Genomic DNA, 19,190 nt, shown 5'->3' with positions numbered 1-19,190 from the left:
TTACAATATAAATAATTTATTCATTTGTATATATATTACATAATTAGCCCAAGGTATGAGCTGAGATAACACAAACATGATTGTGTGATAAATTATGCAAATGCTGATGAAAAAATTCCGTAATAGCCCAAAAACTTGCTCAATCATTCACCTTATTTATTTGATGTTCAAAAAAAGAAAAAAAACATTTCTTGCAAGACACCAAATAATCTTCAACAAATGGCTGATTGTTCAAAACTTTGTTAAAGTTAACAAATGTGCTGACAACATTATTGTTAACTTTTTTAAGACTTTACTATTCCGGAAGTTCCATGGACACACTAAGTCTTGATATTCAGTATTTCTAACGAGATTTGATGGAATTGTTTCAGCTGTACTTGTTTTATTTAAATATATTTGAACATGATGAAATTGGTCAGCTTAACTGGTTGTTAACTTTAACAAAATTCTGAACAATTGGCCCATGGTCAACAGATAAAGAAGATCAATATTCAACTGATAACCAGTTATAATATTAGAGAGACTATTTCCATATAAATACAGGTAAATCAATACATTAATTTTTGCTGTCTGCATGAAAACCCAGTCTGATTTTAAAGGGATGCCAACAAATATTTATATAAAAAGTGGAAACCATTGCAAAAAAGGATCATCCCTATCACATAAATAATGGGGAAAAAATATTGTATAGATCTGATAAAGGCAAGAATTTTAATTTTAAAGTTTTGTGGCCAAAAATGAGGAAATCAGCTGAAAAGAGGAAGGTAAGCATTCCTTTATTTAACATTTTTGTTGAAATGCAATAATCCCTCATTTTCTAATTGTTTAAAACATTATATTACGGCTTATTTTTGGGCAGTTTCACACAAACAACTGAACATAGAGAATGATAAATTGAAACATAAACGTCAATAAACATATAATTCCAAAGATTTTTTTATGAAATTATAAAGATATAATTTATCGTTAGACATTTACAGATGTATCTTTTTTAAATTTGTATTCGGTTGAGTGACGACCTCAGAGAATAAGATCACTTCAGATGCCTTTAAATATCAAAGCCAGAGATCACTACTGTATGTGAATCAGAGAAATAATGCCACTTACACAAAGAAAGTTCTTTCCTATTTAAAGAAATGAAAAGAATAAAAAAACATAATATAAGTGCTCATAACCAAACACTGATTTCTAACAAAGTCAAGAGCGTTGACTACAGATAACAGAATCTGTAAGGCATAACAAAAATAATGCTTTGTTTCTGGCCCCAATTTCTCGAAACTTCTTAAGCTTAACAGGCTTAAGTAGCTTATTTCAATTACTCAAAATACGTACTTAAATGGAATTTTGATAAATGACAAATTGTTTAATTTAACTAACATATAGATAATTCCTATCTAAAGTATAAAAACTCTTAAAGAAGTAAATATTATCCAAATTATTGAAAACCAAAAATAGTGAGTTTAGCTTAATCCTGTTATAAGGGACTTAAGAAGTTTCGAGAAAATGAGGCCTGGCTCCCAAACCTACCCTCATTTTTTTGCACCCAACCGTAATTTGTTTCTTGCCAGCAGATACACTTTTCCTGACCATTATTACTATTTTTCCCATCCTTTAGGGATTAATTTGTGATAGTTTCTTACAAAGGATGCAATCGGAAACAAGTTTTTTTGGGGGCCTAACTCACTTTTAACAGCGGTTAACAATAAGCATAATTTCCAAGCAAACCGAAAAAAAAAACAAATAAGCATAAATAACAGTCAAAGGAATAGTTTACTTAAAAGGGAATACATAACTTAAGTAAGGAATATGTTACTTAAGTAAGAAAAACATTTCTTCAAAAAGAAATATGTTACTTAAGTAAGGAATACAATTCCTCAGAATATGTTTCTGCAGTAAGGAAAATGCTACTCAAGTAAGGTTTACATTTCTTCAGACTTAAGAATTTATATACATGTAGACTAGCATCTGTTTTTTCTTCGTTATCAATACAGATGAACATTTAAGAAAAATCTCCCTCATGTCATTTTTGAAACCATTTTAACAAACAATAAATATCAAGACAAATATATATATTTATGTCCTATGTATAACACAACAAAAACAACAACAACAAATACAAAACAATCAAGTCACAATGCCACAGGAAAACAGGGCAGAGTTCATCCATGAAGAAGATAAATGCAATAAACATAAGATTTTTGTTGGTAAAACTGCAGTCTGTATTTAATATTTCTTAAAATTGACGAAGTTGCTACCAGGTTTATGCCATTCTATCTGTTTCTTGCTATTCTATTACAGTCAAACCACATTGGCTAGAACTCTCAGGGACCGGCTAAACTACTTCAAGCCTTCGGAAATTCGACCAAGCGGGAATGCTAATATTCAGTAAAAGGAAATCGGCCCTTTACATCCAGTTTGAGCCAACAAGGATATTGAACCAAGCTAGTTTGAGCCTACTGGGTGCGACTGTATATTGATATTCAAGCTTTGTTTGAATAAAAAAACATCACTAACTAGTCCATTCAAATATACAACCCAACATGGGCAAAATAAAGAATTTAAATGGAAGTTCCGGTTAAATTTTTGCTAAGATGAGTTTAAAAACACTTAACGCTCCAATTTGAAAGTGGGTTGGGTTGTGTTTTTAAATGGCTTAGCAATTACTTCATACAGTGTCTTTTATTTTTGGGAGTCAATAAATATTGCTGAATAACATTCAATAGGGTTCAATAACAGATCTGTCATCCTGAACATTTGATCAGAAAAAAATAAAATAAATCACTGATATAATTTTATGATTCAGAATGGTGTGACTTAAATCAAAGTGATTTTGGCATTATTATGTACATGGGCTTAAACATGTTGGTAATTGGCTAAATAACATCAGGGTTTGCACAAAGAAAACATAAAATAGCACTTTTTTATATATTATTAGCTGATTTATGTCAATCCTGAAAAATAACAAGGGGTTAGTTTGAGTATGAGGTATTTATGCCCAAAGTCAGGGCCTTTTTTACAATTCTTTCCAGAAGCCAACACCCGACTACTTTATCAAGGACCAGACCCTGCTTTTTAAAAAAAATAAAAAAATTGTCTCTGAAATTCCCTATTTTCAAAAAATATATTAAAAACATAAAAAATTATATGAGAATCTTCATTCATTAATGAATGTTTCTTAGTGATATATTTACTACATTATTGATATTTTACTCCATTTGTAAAACTTCATTGTCCAAATTGTTTAAAAAGAATTTTTCCACCAAACTTCCATCCCTGTATTTAGTATTACTTATGATAGGTTATAATGAAATAACAAATGAAAAACTGCAGCCCTATGTAGACACAATACTCTTAAGCTCCCTCAGTATTAAGCAATCATTATCATATAAAAAAAAGACTATTCAGAGAGCTTGAAACATCATTTTATTGCTTTAAATCGAGAGCTGAACTATCCAGGAGAATTTTCGCGGTGTTAAATCTGGCAACAGGCAGTATTGGCCTAAAAGCCATGTACATTTTAAACCTTGAAATCTTTAAATGCGAACCTGAAAACAGATCTACATGTATACAGTAAAACGCACTAGCTTGAAAAATGATTAAGAGTAAAGATCCTTTTCCAGTGTGGTGTAAAATTTATAAACGTAAATCAGCTGATTTCTTACATCGAAATGCAAAGCATTAATGAGGTCTCAATAAAAAACGATACCTTTATATAATTACATCAAGTCATTAACAGAATTAAACATACATATAAAGAAAAGAAGATATTATAGAGTATGCACAAATGAAATATTTATCTACACATTTTGAACATGAAAACCATTTAACGGTCAACAGAAGTAAGAATGCAGAAGCCTGAACCTCGTCCACTTGCATCGGAACATTTGTCCCTCGATGCAAGTTTTTCCAGCTCCGAAGTGTCATTGGTCTGTTCCATCGGCGATCATGTGATAAAAATAATCATGTGATCAAGTCTTTATAACATGTATTGTGTCTACTGTTTCCACAATATAATACTCAACTTGTCTAATCTCGTTTTAACAAGTATTCAAACAACTTGTACTGAAAAAATCCCAATGCGTTCGATCATGCAATAATATTCTACATAATCAAATATCTCATTCATGAGTCCGTTTCACTGGTCTGTCGCGCTCAACTCCTCGCTCATATAAATACCACACTTGTCACGTGCACATTTTTTATCATGCTTTCCTAGCAACGAGATGAACTCACTGCGTGCATTTGAAAACTGGCGCTTACCCTCATTATAACATTACACAATAGAATTATATCTGCAGTAGCCATAACCTCGCAATCGCTACCAACGACTACACTCCAGCACAGCTAGAAGTACCATTCCAAAACAACAAATAAATCTGTCAATTTTTTGAGAATCATTGTTCAGTTTTTGTGTCAACGTCCGGGTTCGGCGGTGGACCCGACGTCGGAATGGGTTTTTTATCGGCGCCCCACGGGCTATTGTGCTGCTGTTGTTGTTGCTGCTGTTGTAGGGCGGGAGAGTTGGGGTTGAATTTTTCTTCATCAGGGCCATTCGTTTCAAACTGCTGGTTCTCAAGCCGAGTGATAAGTCGTTCATCCTCATCCCCGAATTCCCCGCCCATCAGTGTTGGTTCGCCAACCACCATCACATCCTGTAGGAAAGATGATTCAGTGATAAATCATTTAGGTTTTAGGCAGGATTTTAAAAGGGCAAGGTGTTGCGAAAGAGGGACAGGATATTAAAGTGAGAAAAGGGCAAGGTGTTCCGAAAGAGGGACAGGATATTAAAGTGAGAAAAGAGCACATGGTGTTGGACTGTGAATATATGAGATATTGTGAATAGAACATGAACTGTTGGGAATAGTGTTATTTTGAATCAGGTTTGGGTTTCATCTGCAAAACATATTAAGTTTGTATGTCTTTATACTTACGTTTGTATGTCTTTATACTAAGTTTTTGTGAAAACAGAAGAAATAATTGATAATCTTCAGCATTAAATTCTCTGAATGCGGATAACCTGTGAACCCTGGACGTGGTCTGTAATGACCCCAGGTGCATAATTTCAACAAACATTCACAACCAATTTTGGTTTAATAGATGAATGCGCAAACTACAGACACTCAGAGCTTAAAAATGGCCTTTGGGCTTTCAACAAGTACAAGGCAGAGTAATTCACAAAATCAACTGCAGATCCAAAAAGCAATTTGTCTCCCTTTAATCCTAGACTTGACATGTAAACTTGGCTAAAAATAGAATTCGCTCATGCAGACCTGGCTAAAACTAGGTTAGCTAAAATAGTATTTTCTTTTAACTTTCAAGGCCCATAATCTAGGCATGCATGGGCGGATCTGGCTGGTTTTCAAAGCTCTAATGGATATCTAAATACTGTACAAGTTTCATCGAGATACTATCACCCTGAAGACTGTATCGTGTGAACAAGCAATTGTTTACAGGGGCACGGACGCACATACTACGTACACATTACCATCGCATTAGCTCTTCTGGCCTTTGGCCAGTAGAGCTAAAAAAAGGCCGGGTGCAGTACCCTTCCATAACTCTTTAGCTAATACCTTTTATTATTTTTTTAGATTTTATTTTATTCTTTATTAACTTTTGGCACTTAAAACTTCTAAAGTATTTGACAAAGCATTCTTTAATTTTACAACAACTGTGCCGGTAGTCATAAAACAGCTTAAGACATTTCTTGTTTTTATGTCAAATTCCTAAGATGTTCATATAAATTAAAGAAAGAAATCAAGTGCTTTTTACCATTTTTTGTATATTACACAGAAATTAATAAAAATAAGTGTTTAAGATATTATTAAATAACTATATAATGTGACCAGTGAGATACTTAAGTTAGGAAAATGACTTCAGTTAGGAAATGACCTAAGATTTGTTATAAATACCATCCCAGATGTATAGATAAAATTTACCAAACAGAGTGTGTTGATTAACATTACCTAAATTATAACCTTAATTTCCAGCCAAGGAAATCACCTACAGACCACAATGTCAAAAACTTAACATTTAACTTTGCTGCAAATACATCGTGAAGATATTTCAATTTTGCAGGTAAAGTTAATGACTTTACTTTAGGGAATCATAATTATTTATGCTATAATACACTTGAATGGCAATGAATTTAGATTTTGTAAAACACATTTTAAAACACTACTATTAATATATACTTTAATTTTAAACTTTACGAACTTCTTCTACAGTTGTACCGGCATACATCACAGGTTGTTTTCGATGGAAAATGGCCGAGAAGCTCAGAATGAAAGATCTCAAATTATTATCACTTCAATTGTTAAAAGACTCGCAGTTTTAAAACATTTCTTACTCCGGGCATAGACGTGTTGATTCCAGGAGGTCCTGGAGATCTCTTCTGCTTTCCTGATGGTGGTACAGCATTGTTTACGTTCGCTGCACTTCCTGTTGAAGACTTTCTCTTACGTCGTTTCCCTGGCTGACGAGTTGTGTCTGAAAAATAGAATAGTACGCCTGAAAATACTTAATCACCAAAATATTTTACCTGTTTTATTATATATGTATAATTTGTTTCTCATTTGTTGACAATACTGGACTGCTTTATTAATACCACAACATTACCCAATTTTATGATAAACAATATGATAGGATACTCTTATACGCAGGGGGAAATTTCATAACAATCAGGATATATCGGATTTTATTTTTAAATATGAAATTCAAGATCTTTCTAAAGTCAACTTAAAATCTACTCGGAAAATATCGTCACAAACTTATTTCTATTTATAGTACACAGACAATAATTTCAATAATATTCTGTTGACAACAACTGCATACTATCTAAATTGATATTTCGTAGAAATTAATAAATGAGGAAATAAATGGAGCTCTACTTATAAGGTCAAATATTTGCTATGCTTGCATGATTTGAACACTTTAAACACTTCTTAGATACAACATTTTTACTCCTTTGTATATGGTATAACAATTTCTGGTTACAGTATGTGTACATGTATACTAATGTGTACTAAATCATTATAAATTTGTCAGATATTGAAATGACCTTGGTCTAGTGGTTAAACACATGAATGATTTTATTGAAACTAATTGTTTCTTAGCTAAAATATAAAAATTAATAATATATAAAGCTATATAGATTTTTATTTGTATTAAGATAGGGGCCAATCTGTGGTCTGGTGGTAACACACTTGGCTGTCAATTTGGGATTTGCAGGTTTGATCCCCTGCCTTGCCAATAAAAAACGGTAAACATCTTTCAGGTGGACGTTATTACGTCAAATGGGCAGTCCCGTGCGACAGTTCTGTACGTTAAAGAACTGGAGTAGCTTGTATCAGGATATCATCATGTCTGTGTATTATGGCCGACAAACTAACAAGACCGAGATGCTCTCACTGGGGTTAATGACTCTGTTGGTGTCAATAAATAAATGTTCACAATAACATACATGATCAAGACACCAATAGTGACCAAACGCAAGTGGTGAATTTTTTAGTATTCCCATTCTCAACGCCCTTGCCAAGAACTTGTGCATTAAAAACAATGATTTAAGTGGACGAAAGAAATTCAAATATATGACCGGCATTAGATGTTAATACAACTTAACTAGTATGCGTAGCATTAAAGCAGTCTCACAGTCGAAATGATTTAATCCCCTCCAAATCATGTATTCGCAAAAAACATAAATTCGTCTATTTTTTCAATAAAATAACGGACATCTAATTTTCATAAAAAACAAAAACAAGAACAACAACAGACTGTTTATCAAAGATTTCTGCACTCATGTAAAACAAACTGACCCTTGACGTAAGGTATCCAGCCGACAAATATGTGTTTTGGTTGACTGGTGACCACATATTATTTTGATTAATCATTCAAGCTTTTTTGGCTTTGAAAGATTGATAAAAAGTTTGTTTTATACTAATTTCAGTAAAAAATAAAGATTAAATTTACCAACTGCTATAACTTGATGTATAATGTTTTTGCGATCATCTATTTTATATATATATATCAGTAATCTCAATAGCAGGGAAGCAATGCCTTTCCAAATGGTGCAAAAATTGTATGGGGTAACCAGGAATAAAAAATATCAATGTTACTAATGTGAAATGACAACCTTATTTGTTGGTCAGTAGCCAGTTGTATATATCTGAATAAGTTATCCACAGGTTTGAAACCAGTTAATTCTTTGTTTTGGTTAAAGTTAGTAAAAATGGTTCTTGATGGGTCAATATTTATCCAATAATGACTGGTGACCAATCAAATTACTTTTATGTGTAAACTTACCAAAAAATAACCAGTGGATAAGTTATCCAGTTTTATGCACTTGGCCCAAGTTATCCTTTTACTAGTTTGCACATTAAAGCAATCTGATTGGTCAACAACCATTATTGGATAAATATTGACCAATCAATGAACACTTTTGGCGAACTTTAGCTAAACCAAAGAATTATTTAGTTTTATACAATGGAGTGGAAAAAATCATTTTTATGATCAACATTTCTATGAGACTGCTTATTCTTGAGTTAAAATGTTAGCTGTGAAGAACAATGACTGCCCGAAAAAAGAGGTATACCATCCTTCGGAGAACAACTATATTTTCCTGCAAAAAAAATTTAACACTACATCTACACATTTCATAATAAACGAAACACATAATGATAATGCATGGGATTTTATTCACACAACAAAAGTATATTAATTCTTGAAATTTCAAAGTGGCTAGAACACAAAAGATGTTTTAAAATAAATTATTTTGTAACCAAGGAAGGTGGATGTTTGTGAAAACGAAAATGAAAGAGGTAACAAAATTACTGTTTTATACCTAATTATTCCAATTAACTAAATCAAACATTTTATTATTAAAGCTGCACTCTCACAGATTGATTGTTTTGGAAAATTTATTATATTTTTTTGTCTTGGAATGAGCCAATGTTTGTGTTTTTGTCTGAAAACAGAGATATAAGACTGAAAATAAAAGATCAGATCACAGTTTTTTAGATTTAAGCTCAAAAGTTGATGTTTTATGGCTAAAAGCATTACTAACACAGACTATGCGAATGTCCGTCGGACAGTCGGACATGTCCGGTATATTTCCATTTTGACCGGCGAAACTTTTGTTTTGGTCGGTCACAATGTCCGGTGAAAAATTACAGTCAGCACCGTTTAATTTTCGGAAAATTTACTTTCAGTTTCTTAATAAATGTTCGGAGTTATTTTTAATGTTAATCCGTGTATCACTATTTGTAAACCCCGTTTCGACATGTTTCCGTAAAAGCCGATAAAACGCGTAAGGTTCCGATTTCAGCTCGTACTCTAATACTTTTATTTTACGGAAATGTTCGGAAATTACAAAATTCCGTATGTATTTATTTTCGGCGAAGTGGTTCCCGGCAATCGTTTTAATTTAGATATGATGATTAATATACCGAGCTGACTTTCTTTCCGCTCTGTTTAACTTTGCCAATAACAAGAAATCTACTTTCGTTTTTGCATAAATGTTGTGCCTGAGTTTGACTTGTAGTACAATTCGTTACATTTTATAACCGTGCTGTATCTTTAATTTAAAGATGAATTAAAAGAGTAAGATCTAGCTGTTCCATGGGTAGACGAACCAGATGAGTTTTTTTGGGGGGTAGGCAAGGGAAGAAAAAAATTATGACATAAGATCCGAATATTGATTTTTTACATGATATTTAGCTTTTTTTGTAATTTATTATAGAACTGTAAGACAAGTCTAACCAAAAAGATCTTAACCTGTTATAATGGGGATTTACAAAACTTATTTAAAAAAGAGGCTTAAAATCAAGGTTTAAGCTGATGTAACCGAATACTGTTTGTAACATTGCGACAGGTAAAAATTTGTTGCGACAGGTAAACTTAAGGTGTTTACCTGTCGCAATGTCCTGTGAAGAAGAAAAAGTTTTCGCGTTGTCTGCTAACACTTTAAGAAAAAGAAAAATTTCAGCAGTTTTTCGAACAATTAAGATCTATTCTATTGCTTGTTATCCTATATGATTCAATTGAAAACACTGATGCAAAAATCAGCTGATTCTGAGACAAAAAAAATGAAAAAGTTGTCAAATCAGTCAATTCAGGAGAGAGCTGCTTAAATGGTTATCATATCATGACTATATATTGAGACAGTGCAGGTTGAGAAGCATGCATATTTGAAAGAAATCAACCATATATAATTAGGTCAGTTTAAATCAATCTCCCTCACAGTGATCTCCCTTGTTAAGCAGCGAAGATCTCTGTCATCATTTACGAAAAATAGCTGAATTTCAGCTACATGTATATACACATTTTTTTAATGAAATATTTCTTCAATACATTTATGCAAAGTTTTATAAGCAAAACATTTCTTAATAAAGCTAAATATTCAAAAAAATATTCTAATAAAATTATTTTTGAATGACGTAAACATCATGTGATTTGCATGACAACAGTGACTTATGCACAACAAAGGGAAGTAACTGCTACGTGAAGTTTTGAGAATAAAGAAGTAGAAATGAGAATTGATAGTCAGACTTTCTACAAAGGCAGTTATGTAAGAGTTGTGAGCAGCTCATTCAGATTGTTGTTACATATTTATATTTCACGGCAATTAATTTTACTGCTAAGTTAGTGTCCTACTTGTAAATACAGAGGCACTACTTTTTTATTCACAGTGTTAGAATACATGAAGGACCTACTTTTTGTCTTTTGTCCGGGCATTTCCTGGGGATGCATATTTGGCATATCGCCATCTAGCAAACAGAAACAAACACATGAGCACTAATCGGTACTTTCTTGAAATATGGCCTGCACCATTTTAAAATTTAACTGATTTTTTTCTTTTTGTCTGGATATTTTAACATTGACATTTTTATTGGTAAAGCAATGTCTTTTATAGCCAAAACTAGTTTAAGAAACAAACTACAAGCATTCTAGCTTCAACGCTTTATAAAAAGAAATGCTTTATAAATATTAATTCATCAGCCATATTTCTGTCCTGAAATTCATTTCTCTAATTCATGCAGATCAAAATAAAATATAATTGTGAAAGCAAAAATGTTTCTATTTAAGCTAATCTGAAATAATAGGACCTTTTCTGAAACATAGCAACAAATGATTTGGTTTATTTACCAGATTAAAATCAATATTAGCGCAAATTCAACATTTTTGCTGACAGAGGACATTATATGCTTTAATATATCATGCAAGAAAATAATATGTATAATCATAATGGATATTCAAATGACACTTGTACAATTTTTGGCCAATACAAAACTCTTTATGAGATGCTGTTCAGTGTTTGCTCATAAAAATGTGTAAAAAACAACAACAAGAGGCCCATGAGGGCCTATGCTCTACTTGCATGTATGTCTTTATTATGTACTGAACTCACATTCAGAGTTTACTCCGTTAATAAAAAAAGATGGATTCCTTGCAAATGGAAAAAACTACTACAATAATACACAACTCTCTGTTCAAAGTTGTCTCCCTTAGAAAACTCTTGCTTTCTGGCAAAGGGAAAAAACTACTACAATAATATGCACCTCGCTGTACAAAGTTGTGTCCCATAAGAAATTCTTTCACATTTGGCTGTGTACAAAGTTGTCTCCCTTAAGAAATTTAAGAAAGGAACCAAGCTCTCGTGGACATCCATCTGCTGTATAAGTTGGATTAAGATAAAATCAAAACTTCAGACTGTATTGCGTTCACAAGCAATTGCTTACAGAAACATGGACGACAGACATCATGCCATCGCATAATCTTTTCTGGCCTTTTGGCCAGTAGAGCTTAACAATTAAAAAAAATTGTTGCTTACATAAAATATGTGAGCGAATCCCAAGAAAGTTCTGTTTTCATTGGTCATGTTTTGAACAAGTGTCACTTGAGCATGCTAGAAATCAAGGAAGTACCTTAAATAATCACAGAATCCTAGGACATATCACTTAAATTATTTCCTACATAGCTTGAAATGACATGCATGTCTATGGTATGCAACCACTTCATTAAACCATTTCAAAAGGTATCACAAATTAATTATATTTTGATATATGAATTTCAAAATTTGGTAAAACATTAATGAATAGTTTGTTTGTCGTTACCTTAGTAATAAAAATGCCCTTGATCTGAAAGGTTTTTTAGCCTCTTCAGGTCACTTTTTGGGGGGTTTTGGTTTTGCATTACAGAATTATGGGGTAAGGTACTATTAACAAGCATTTTCAGTGAAAAGATATCCTCCGCCAACGATGGCTTGTTTGTGCTTGATGGCTTGTTTGTGCTTGAAGGTTAAAAAAAATCTCAGAAAGAATAAGATGAGCACATTGGTTTATCCCTTTCCGAGCCAAATTATAAAATATCGACCGGGACTACTTATCGACCGGGACTACTTTATGATAAAAAATTTTAACGAAATAAATTAGAGGGATGATTAAATAAAACTGTCTTTTCCGAAACTGCTTACTCGGAAACATCAATCATTGCAAAATAGAACTCAATAGTTGAGATAAAAATGTAGCCGTAGAAATTCACCGAAGAAGTTCATTTCAGGATGTTGGTTCATATGACATTCAAGTTTCATTAAATTCTAGCAGCTAGTTACTGAGAAACGGCTGCAAACAATGATTTTTTAATAAATCAAGGGCAATAACTCTAAAGGAAAATTGACCAATCCAAAAGAAAAATAGACAGGCATCATCACAGTATGTTGGTTCTTATTTATTCCAAGTGTCATGAAATTCTACCAGCTAGTTGCATAGAAAAGGCTGCAAACATGGATCTTTTAATAAATCAAGGGCAAATAACTCATATAGAATTTTTTTTGGACGGGCATCATTCCAGTATAGTGGTTCATATTTATTTTTAGTTTCATGAATTTCTACCGGCTAGTTACTGAGAAAACGCAGGTGACGGACGGACAGAAGGACGGATGGACGGACGGACAACGCCATTTCAATATCCCCCTCCCTATTTCATAGGCGGGGGATAAAAAAACAAACCAAACAAAAAACTACCTACCAACCCCTCAAAATGTAAGACATGTAATGCTAAACAATTTTTTATTAATTTTGGTAATGGCATGAATTGAACCTTTAAGCCATGAAATGTTATGTAATAATGGAGAAAAGCAGGCAATACAAAAAAAGACTACCTTTTTTCACTTAGACACCCTATATTCTTTATATGCATTTAAGCATTAGTTTCCATAGGAAAGAAAACAACGCTAGCATAAACGAGTCATAATGTCTAGAAACCTAAAACAAAAGACACTAGCATATCCGAAAATAAAAGTGAGCCAAAACTCTGACAAGATAGCGAGGGGTACATGTATATTGTCATACAAAGTGAAGCAATTTACAGGCAAGGGAGGCAATAGGTCAATAAGCAGCAAGGATGCAAGAGTTACCTTTCCCTGGCGGTGAGACCATACGTTGCCACTTTTGAAACAGGGTGGTTTTGAGACAATCGCGCGGAGTGAGTCCGTACGCCTTGTGGCGGGACATGAGCTCCTGCATCGGCTCCAGGATCACACACAACTGTGGGAAATAAAAGCATGATTTAAATTGACACTCTTATTCAATATCGATACCCATACATACACATGTATAACAAACATAAATTTTGAGTTATAAACCTTTTAACTACTTAAAAAATAATGCATTTAAGGAAAATATTAATTACTGATAACAAGATTGTAACCGTGTATCTTTCTTTTTCATAAAAAGCAGACAAGTTCAAAGCAGATTCATAATTTCATAATTTTTTCCCCATTCATAATACTATGGAAGAAATTAAACAGTAACCAGTTAACCACATACACATACAGTATGTACAAGTTTAATAATGGTGCATGAAACATGGTCAAAGACACAGTGCAGAATGCTATGTTTAAGTGACAGTCTTATTCAAAATCACTACAAATTCAAGCGTAACAAACATTAATTTTGACTTATAAACCTTTTACTACTTACTCAATAATGCATTTATGGAAATTATCAATTACTGATAAGAAGATAGTAACCGTGTATTTAATAGCAGAAAGCGCAAAAATATTAAATGATTGGTGAATGCTAATAGATTTACTGTAGTCTACTATAGTCTCATAAGGTAGAAATATCGTGTTTTCTGCTCTTTTCTTTCAAATCAAACTAGGTATCCTTCATAAGAACATTGTTTTCGACATTTGTTCTTCCCTTTTGGAAAATTAAAACAATATTATTAATTGTAGTAAATTTTATTTGGGAGCAATAGTGCATCTTTAACTAAGACTTAAGGTCCACTATGACTAATGCTTGTTGTTTTCAGAACGGATGAATACAATAATTAACACTGCAACAGTCTTCTGAGACTGTCAATGACAAACAGCACGTTGACAGTTTTCTTAACCAGTCTAAATGATGTCAGTTAATAATTTTTATAATCTTATGTGAGATCTCTAAACAATGATGTATAATAAACCATTGTAATTCCTGTTATATAGAAAATAATTAATTAATAGTAAAGCTAGTATGGTAGAATACAAAGTCTGTTCTATAACTTGATGCCATATTTAAAGGGACACACTCATGTTTTTGGACAGAAAAATTGGTTTTTCAGGCAATGCATCTAAAAACTCTTATTTTTATATAAAAAAAAGATAGCTTGGTTTTATTTTCGCTAACCAACGCCAGTAAATTCAAGAAAAAGACAGAAGACAGACGTCTTCACCACAAGGTCACCAGGACTTCTAGAACAGTGCAAGATATTTTGACCTTATAACAAGACATTGGTAACATCACAAGATGATGATAATCAACAAATCACGCAACAACGAACTGCTCAAAGAAATGCTATTGAAAATTGTGGTCTTCAAAGACATTATTAGGTCAAATATCAACATTTGTTGAAGGTACCAGCTGTCAGTTCCTTATTTTTAGCACTCCTAATAATTTGCCACACTTTATTTCATGTTAAAAAAGAGTGCATTTTACAGACCATGGGCAAGTCCCTTAAATTTAGTCCTGATAGACGGACAATGCTTATGTCAAATTCAATGCAATGCACATATATCATGAACCACAAAATCGTTGTTTATAAACTTGAAATTTTGTTTAACCTACCGTAGTACAATAGAGTACTGGTTTATAAAAGATAGTCTGGGGTAGTGGTTTATATAAAGTTGCCAAAAGGTGGGCTGAAACATACATGCCATATTTCTGAGAAGCTTCCCAGGGGATTTTGGTCTGAATTCCAGGGGATTTTGATATTACACCAGGGGATTTTTACGTGACGAAAATTTGCGCAATATCTGCATTTATAATATAAGAATAAATACAGAAATACATTCAAATTACAATAATTTTTGGACTAAGTCATCATGGTCCTTCATGGAATTTCACACTCATAATATTATTGATGCTTTCTACTGTCAACCTTAAGCAAGTTTTGAAAAGTTTTGTTTTTTTTTAAATTCCAGGATATATATCCAGGGGATGGGTCGAAATTCCGGGGGATTTCCCCCCCCCCCCCCCCCCCGGGGGATATGGCAGGTATGCTGAAATACAATCGGAACTCCTCGGCCATATTTATCGAAAACAACCTCGGATGTAGACGGAGGGCTTACAACGTCAGAAATCAGTACACTTTAAGTCCACTGCAAGTTGATCGCGTAGTAATTTAAATAAGCAGTTATACTTAATGGCTTTACTCTTCAGAATCTTAATTATGTTTTCAATAATACACTTTACTGGCAATCAATTTAAACTTACATCAACAAATACAAGCTAAAACACTACATTTAATGAATGATATAATTCAAAATTTTACAAGCTACTTAAACTGATGTACCGGCATACTTCCGAGGTTGTTTTCGGTAAAAATGGCCGAGGTGATCGGAATGGCTGAAATAATAATAATATTCAATCCTCCCTAGTTCATGCAAGATTCACCTACACTGAGGAAGTTGGATAGTAGCTATAGATGAACCTACCCTGGGGAAGTTGGATAGTAGTTATAGATGAACCTACCCTGAGGAAGTTGGATAGTAGTTATAGATGAACCTACCCTGAGGAAGTTGGATAGTAGTTATAGATGAACCTACCCTGAGGAAGTTGGATAGTAGTTATAGATGAACCTACCCTGAGGAAGTTGGATAGTAGTTATAGATGAACCTACCCTGAGGAAGTTGGATAGTAGTTATAGATGAACCTACCCTGAGGAAGTTGAGTAGTTATAGATGAACCTACCCTGGGGAAGTTGGATAGCAGTTATAGATGAACCTACCCTGGGGAAGTTGGATAGTAGTTATAGATGAACCTACCCTGGGGAAGTTGGATAGTAGTTATAGATGAACCTACCCTGGGGAAGTTGGATAGTAGTTATAGATGAACCTACCCTGAGGAAGTTGGATAGTAGTTATAGATGAACCTACCCTGAGGAAGTTGGATAGTAGTTATAGATGAACCTACCCTGGGGAAGTTGGATAGTAGTTATAGATGAACCTACCCTGAGGAAGTTGGATAGTAGTTATAGATGAACCTACCCTGAGGAAGTTGGATAGTAGTTATAGATGAACCTACCCTGAGGAAGTTGGATAGTAGTTATAGATGAACCTACCCTGAGGAAGTTGAGTAGTTATAGATGAACCTACCCTGGGGAAGTTGGATAGTAGTTATAGATGAACCTACCCTGAGGAAGTTGGATAGTAGTTATAGATGAACCTACCCTGGGGAAGTTGGATAGTAGTTATAGATGAACCTACCCTGAGGAAGTTGGATAGTAGTTATAGATGAACCTACCCTGAGGAAGTTGGATAGTAGTTATAGATGAACCTACCCTGAGGAAGTTGGATAGTAGTTATAGATGAACCTACCCTGAGGAAGTTGGATAGTAGTTATAGATGAACCTACCCTGAGGAAGTTGGATAGTAGTTATAGATGAACCTACCCTGGGGAAGTTGGATAGTAGTTATAGATGAACCTACCCTGAGGAAGTTGAGTAGTTATAGATGAACCTACCCTGGGGAAGTTGGATAGTAGTTATAGATGAACCTACCCTGGGGAAGTTGGATAGTAGTTATAGATGAACCTACCCTGAGGAAGTTGGATAGTAGTTATAGATGAACCTACCCTGAGGAAGTTGGATAGTAGTTATAGATGAACCTACCCTGAGGAAGTTGAGTAGTTATAGATGAACCTACCCTGGGGAAGTTGGATAGTAGTTATAGATGAACCTACCCTGAGGAAGTTGGATAGTAGTTATAGATGAACCTACCCTGAGGAAGTTGGATAGTAGTTATAGATGAACCTACCCTGAGGAAGTTGGATAGTAGTTATAGATGAACCTACCCTGGGGAAGTTGGATAGTAGTTATAGATGAACCTACCCTGGGGAAGTTGGATAGTAGTTATAGATGAACCTACCCTGAGGAAGTTGGATAGTAGTTATAGATGAACCTACCCTGAGGAAGTTGGATAGTAGTTATAGATGAACCTACCCTGAGGAAGTTGGATAGTAGTTATAGATGAACCTACACTGAGGAAGTTGGATAGTAGTTATAGATGAACCTACCCTGGGGAAGTTGGATAGTAGTTATAGATGAACCTACCCTGAGGAAGTTGGATAGTAGTTATAGATGAACCTACCCTGAGGAAGTTGGATAGTAGTTATAGATGAACCTACCCTGAGGAAGTTGGATAGTAGTTATAGATGAACCTACACTGAGGAAGTTGGATAGTAGTTATAGATGAACCTACCCTGGGGAAGTTGGATAGTAGTTATAGATGAACCTACCCTGAGGAAGTTGGATAGTAGTTATAGATGAACCTACCCTGAGGAAGTTGGATAGTAGTTATAGATGAACCTACCCTGAGGAAGTTCAGTGTGTAGTTAGTGAGGCCCTGTCTGGTGATATTCTTCCCCAGCTGTTCCACCATGGCTGGCTCCTGAAAGTATGTGTACATTTACATACATGGAAATATTTTATACATGTATGTAAATATTCTATTATTTATCAATCATTGATCAGTTTTCAATCCACAACATTTGATAATTAACATTGGGCAGATTTCAAAAACTACAAATACCCTTGCTTGACAGCAATCTCTTGCTTCAAGCATTAAACAGTTGATAAATGTTCGCAAATACGATCGACTGAAATCTCCTTTTATTGGTATGACATAGTTATAAAAAAAGACAAATCCTACCAAAAAATATAAATATTATTAATCATACATATTAGAAATCCAATAACACTATTCAACATATCATATCAACAATACTTAGTTGCCATCTTATCAATGAGATTTGAGAAATTCAGTTAGATACCAGAGCTGCAGATAACATTTTACTTCAAGTGTCTTGTACGCCCTTATGTAATAGTGTACACCTAAGTTTCATTAAATGAAGTGTAATGGGGACTGTTAAAGTCTACTGGCATATTGAAGTGCAAACATACCGTATTCTGCGCACACAATACATTTAACTTTACTTATAAAAAACACCAGACATAACGAACTTCCCCTTGCATTATAAGAACATGATGGTTAAGGGAAATCACTGCAGAGGAGTTTTAAGTAATTCTTCACCGATTTGGTCAAAACACCTTTTTCTCAAACGGTTTTAAATTGATTGTAGTAATGTCACGTCCTTATAACAATTGGTATAGAAACAAACATATTTTTGAATCTATACAAAATAAGCACATTTAAAAGGGTATTTACTCCAATTATGACCTTATCTGTAGCTCTACGGATGATATACAGGGCTCGAATATAGCACTCCCACACTCACAACATGCGAGTTAAATTTGAACTTGAATTTGCGAATTTGTAAAAAAAAAAAAATCCTCGAAAGAGGTATAAACATCATATATGTTATCGATTCCTGCACAATAGATATAAAACTAATTTTAGAAATGCCTACTTTCGTTTTCCGATAAACACAGAAAGTGATGACATAGATTAACGCTCTGCGCACAGGCAGGTACTCATTACTATGTGGCAGGTACTCATTACTATGTTTACAGTTTTGTAGACTGGTCTTTCATTTTCATTTTTGGCAACAGTATTTAGCGATAATAGTATTAAGACAGTCTGTATAATGATGATAAGCCAAAATATCAACAACAAAAATTCGTGTGGTGATTTAAAATGGCCGAAGCTGATGGCATAGATCAATCAGTTCCAGAAAATAACCCCAAATTAATTACAT

The 19,190-nt window shown here is 33.7% G+C and overlaps 1 protein-coding gene across 6 annotated transcripts in view; it reads right to left on the bottom strand.

The window, feature by feature from the left end:
* Positions 1-19,190, bottom strand: part of LOC128211481 (LIM domain-binding protein 2-like) — a 52,263-nt gene continuing 33,073 nt past the window's right edge. For 3 of the 6 annotated variants that reach the window (XM_052916322.1, XM_052916316.1, XM_052916317.1), the window contains 6 exons: positions 17,846-17,923; positions 13,409-13,538; positions 10,707-10,760; positions 8,588-8,614; positions 6,347-6,486; positions 1-4,652 (listed from right to left, as the gene is read on the bottom strand). In XM_052916322.1, the coding sequence (XP_052772282.1) occupies positions 4,395-4,652; positions 6,347-6,486; positions 8,588-8,614; positions 10,707-10,760; positions 13,409-13,538; positions 17,846-17,923 (687 nt within the window). In that variant the 3' untranslated portion in view covers positions 1-4,394. The remainder of the gene's footprint in view (positions 4,653-6,346; positions 6,487-8,587; positions 8,615-10,706; positions 10,761-13,408; positions 13,539-17,845; positions 17,924-19,190) is intronic. The other 3 variants (XM_052916320.1, XM_052916321.1, XM_052916319.1) reach the window with 2 other exon arrangements.

This window comes from Mya arenaria, chromosome 12 (assembly GCF_026914265.1).
Source record: "Mya arenaria isolate MELC-2E11 chromosome 12, ASM2691426v1".
Lineage (NCBI taxonomy): Eukaryota > Metazoa > Mollusca > Bivalvia > Myida > Myidae > Mya > Mya arenaria.
Note: the sequence above shows the minus strand (reverse complement) of the source record. Positions and strands in the feature narration are given on the sequence as shown.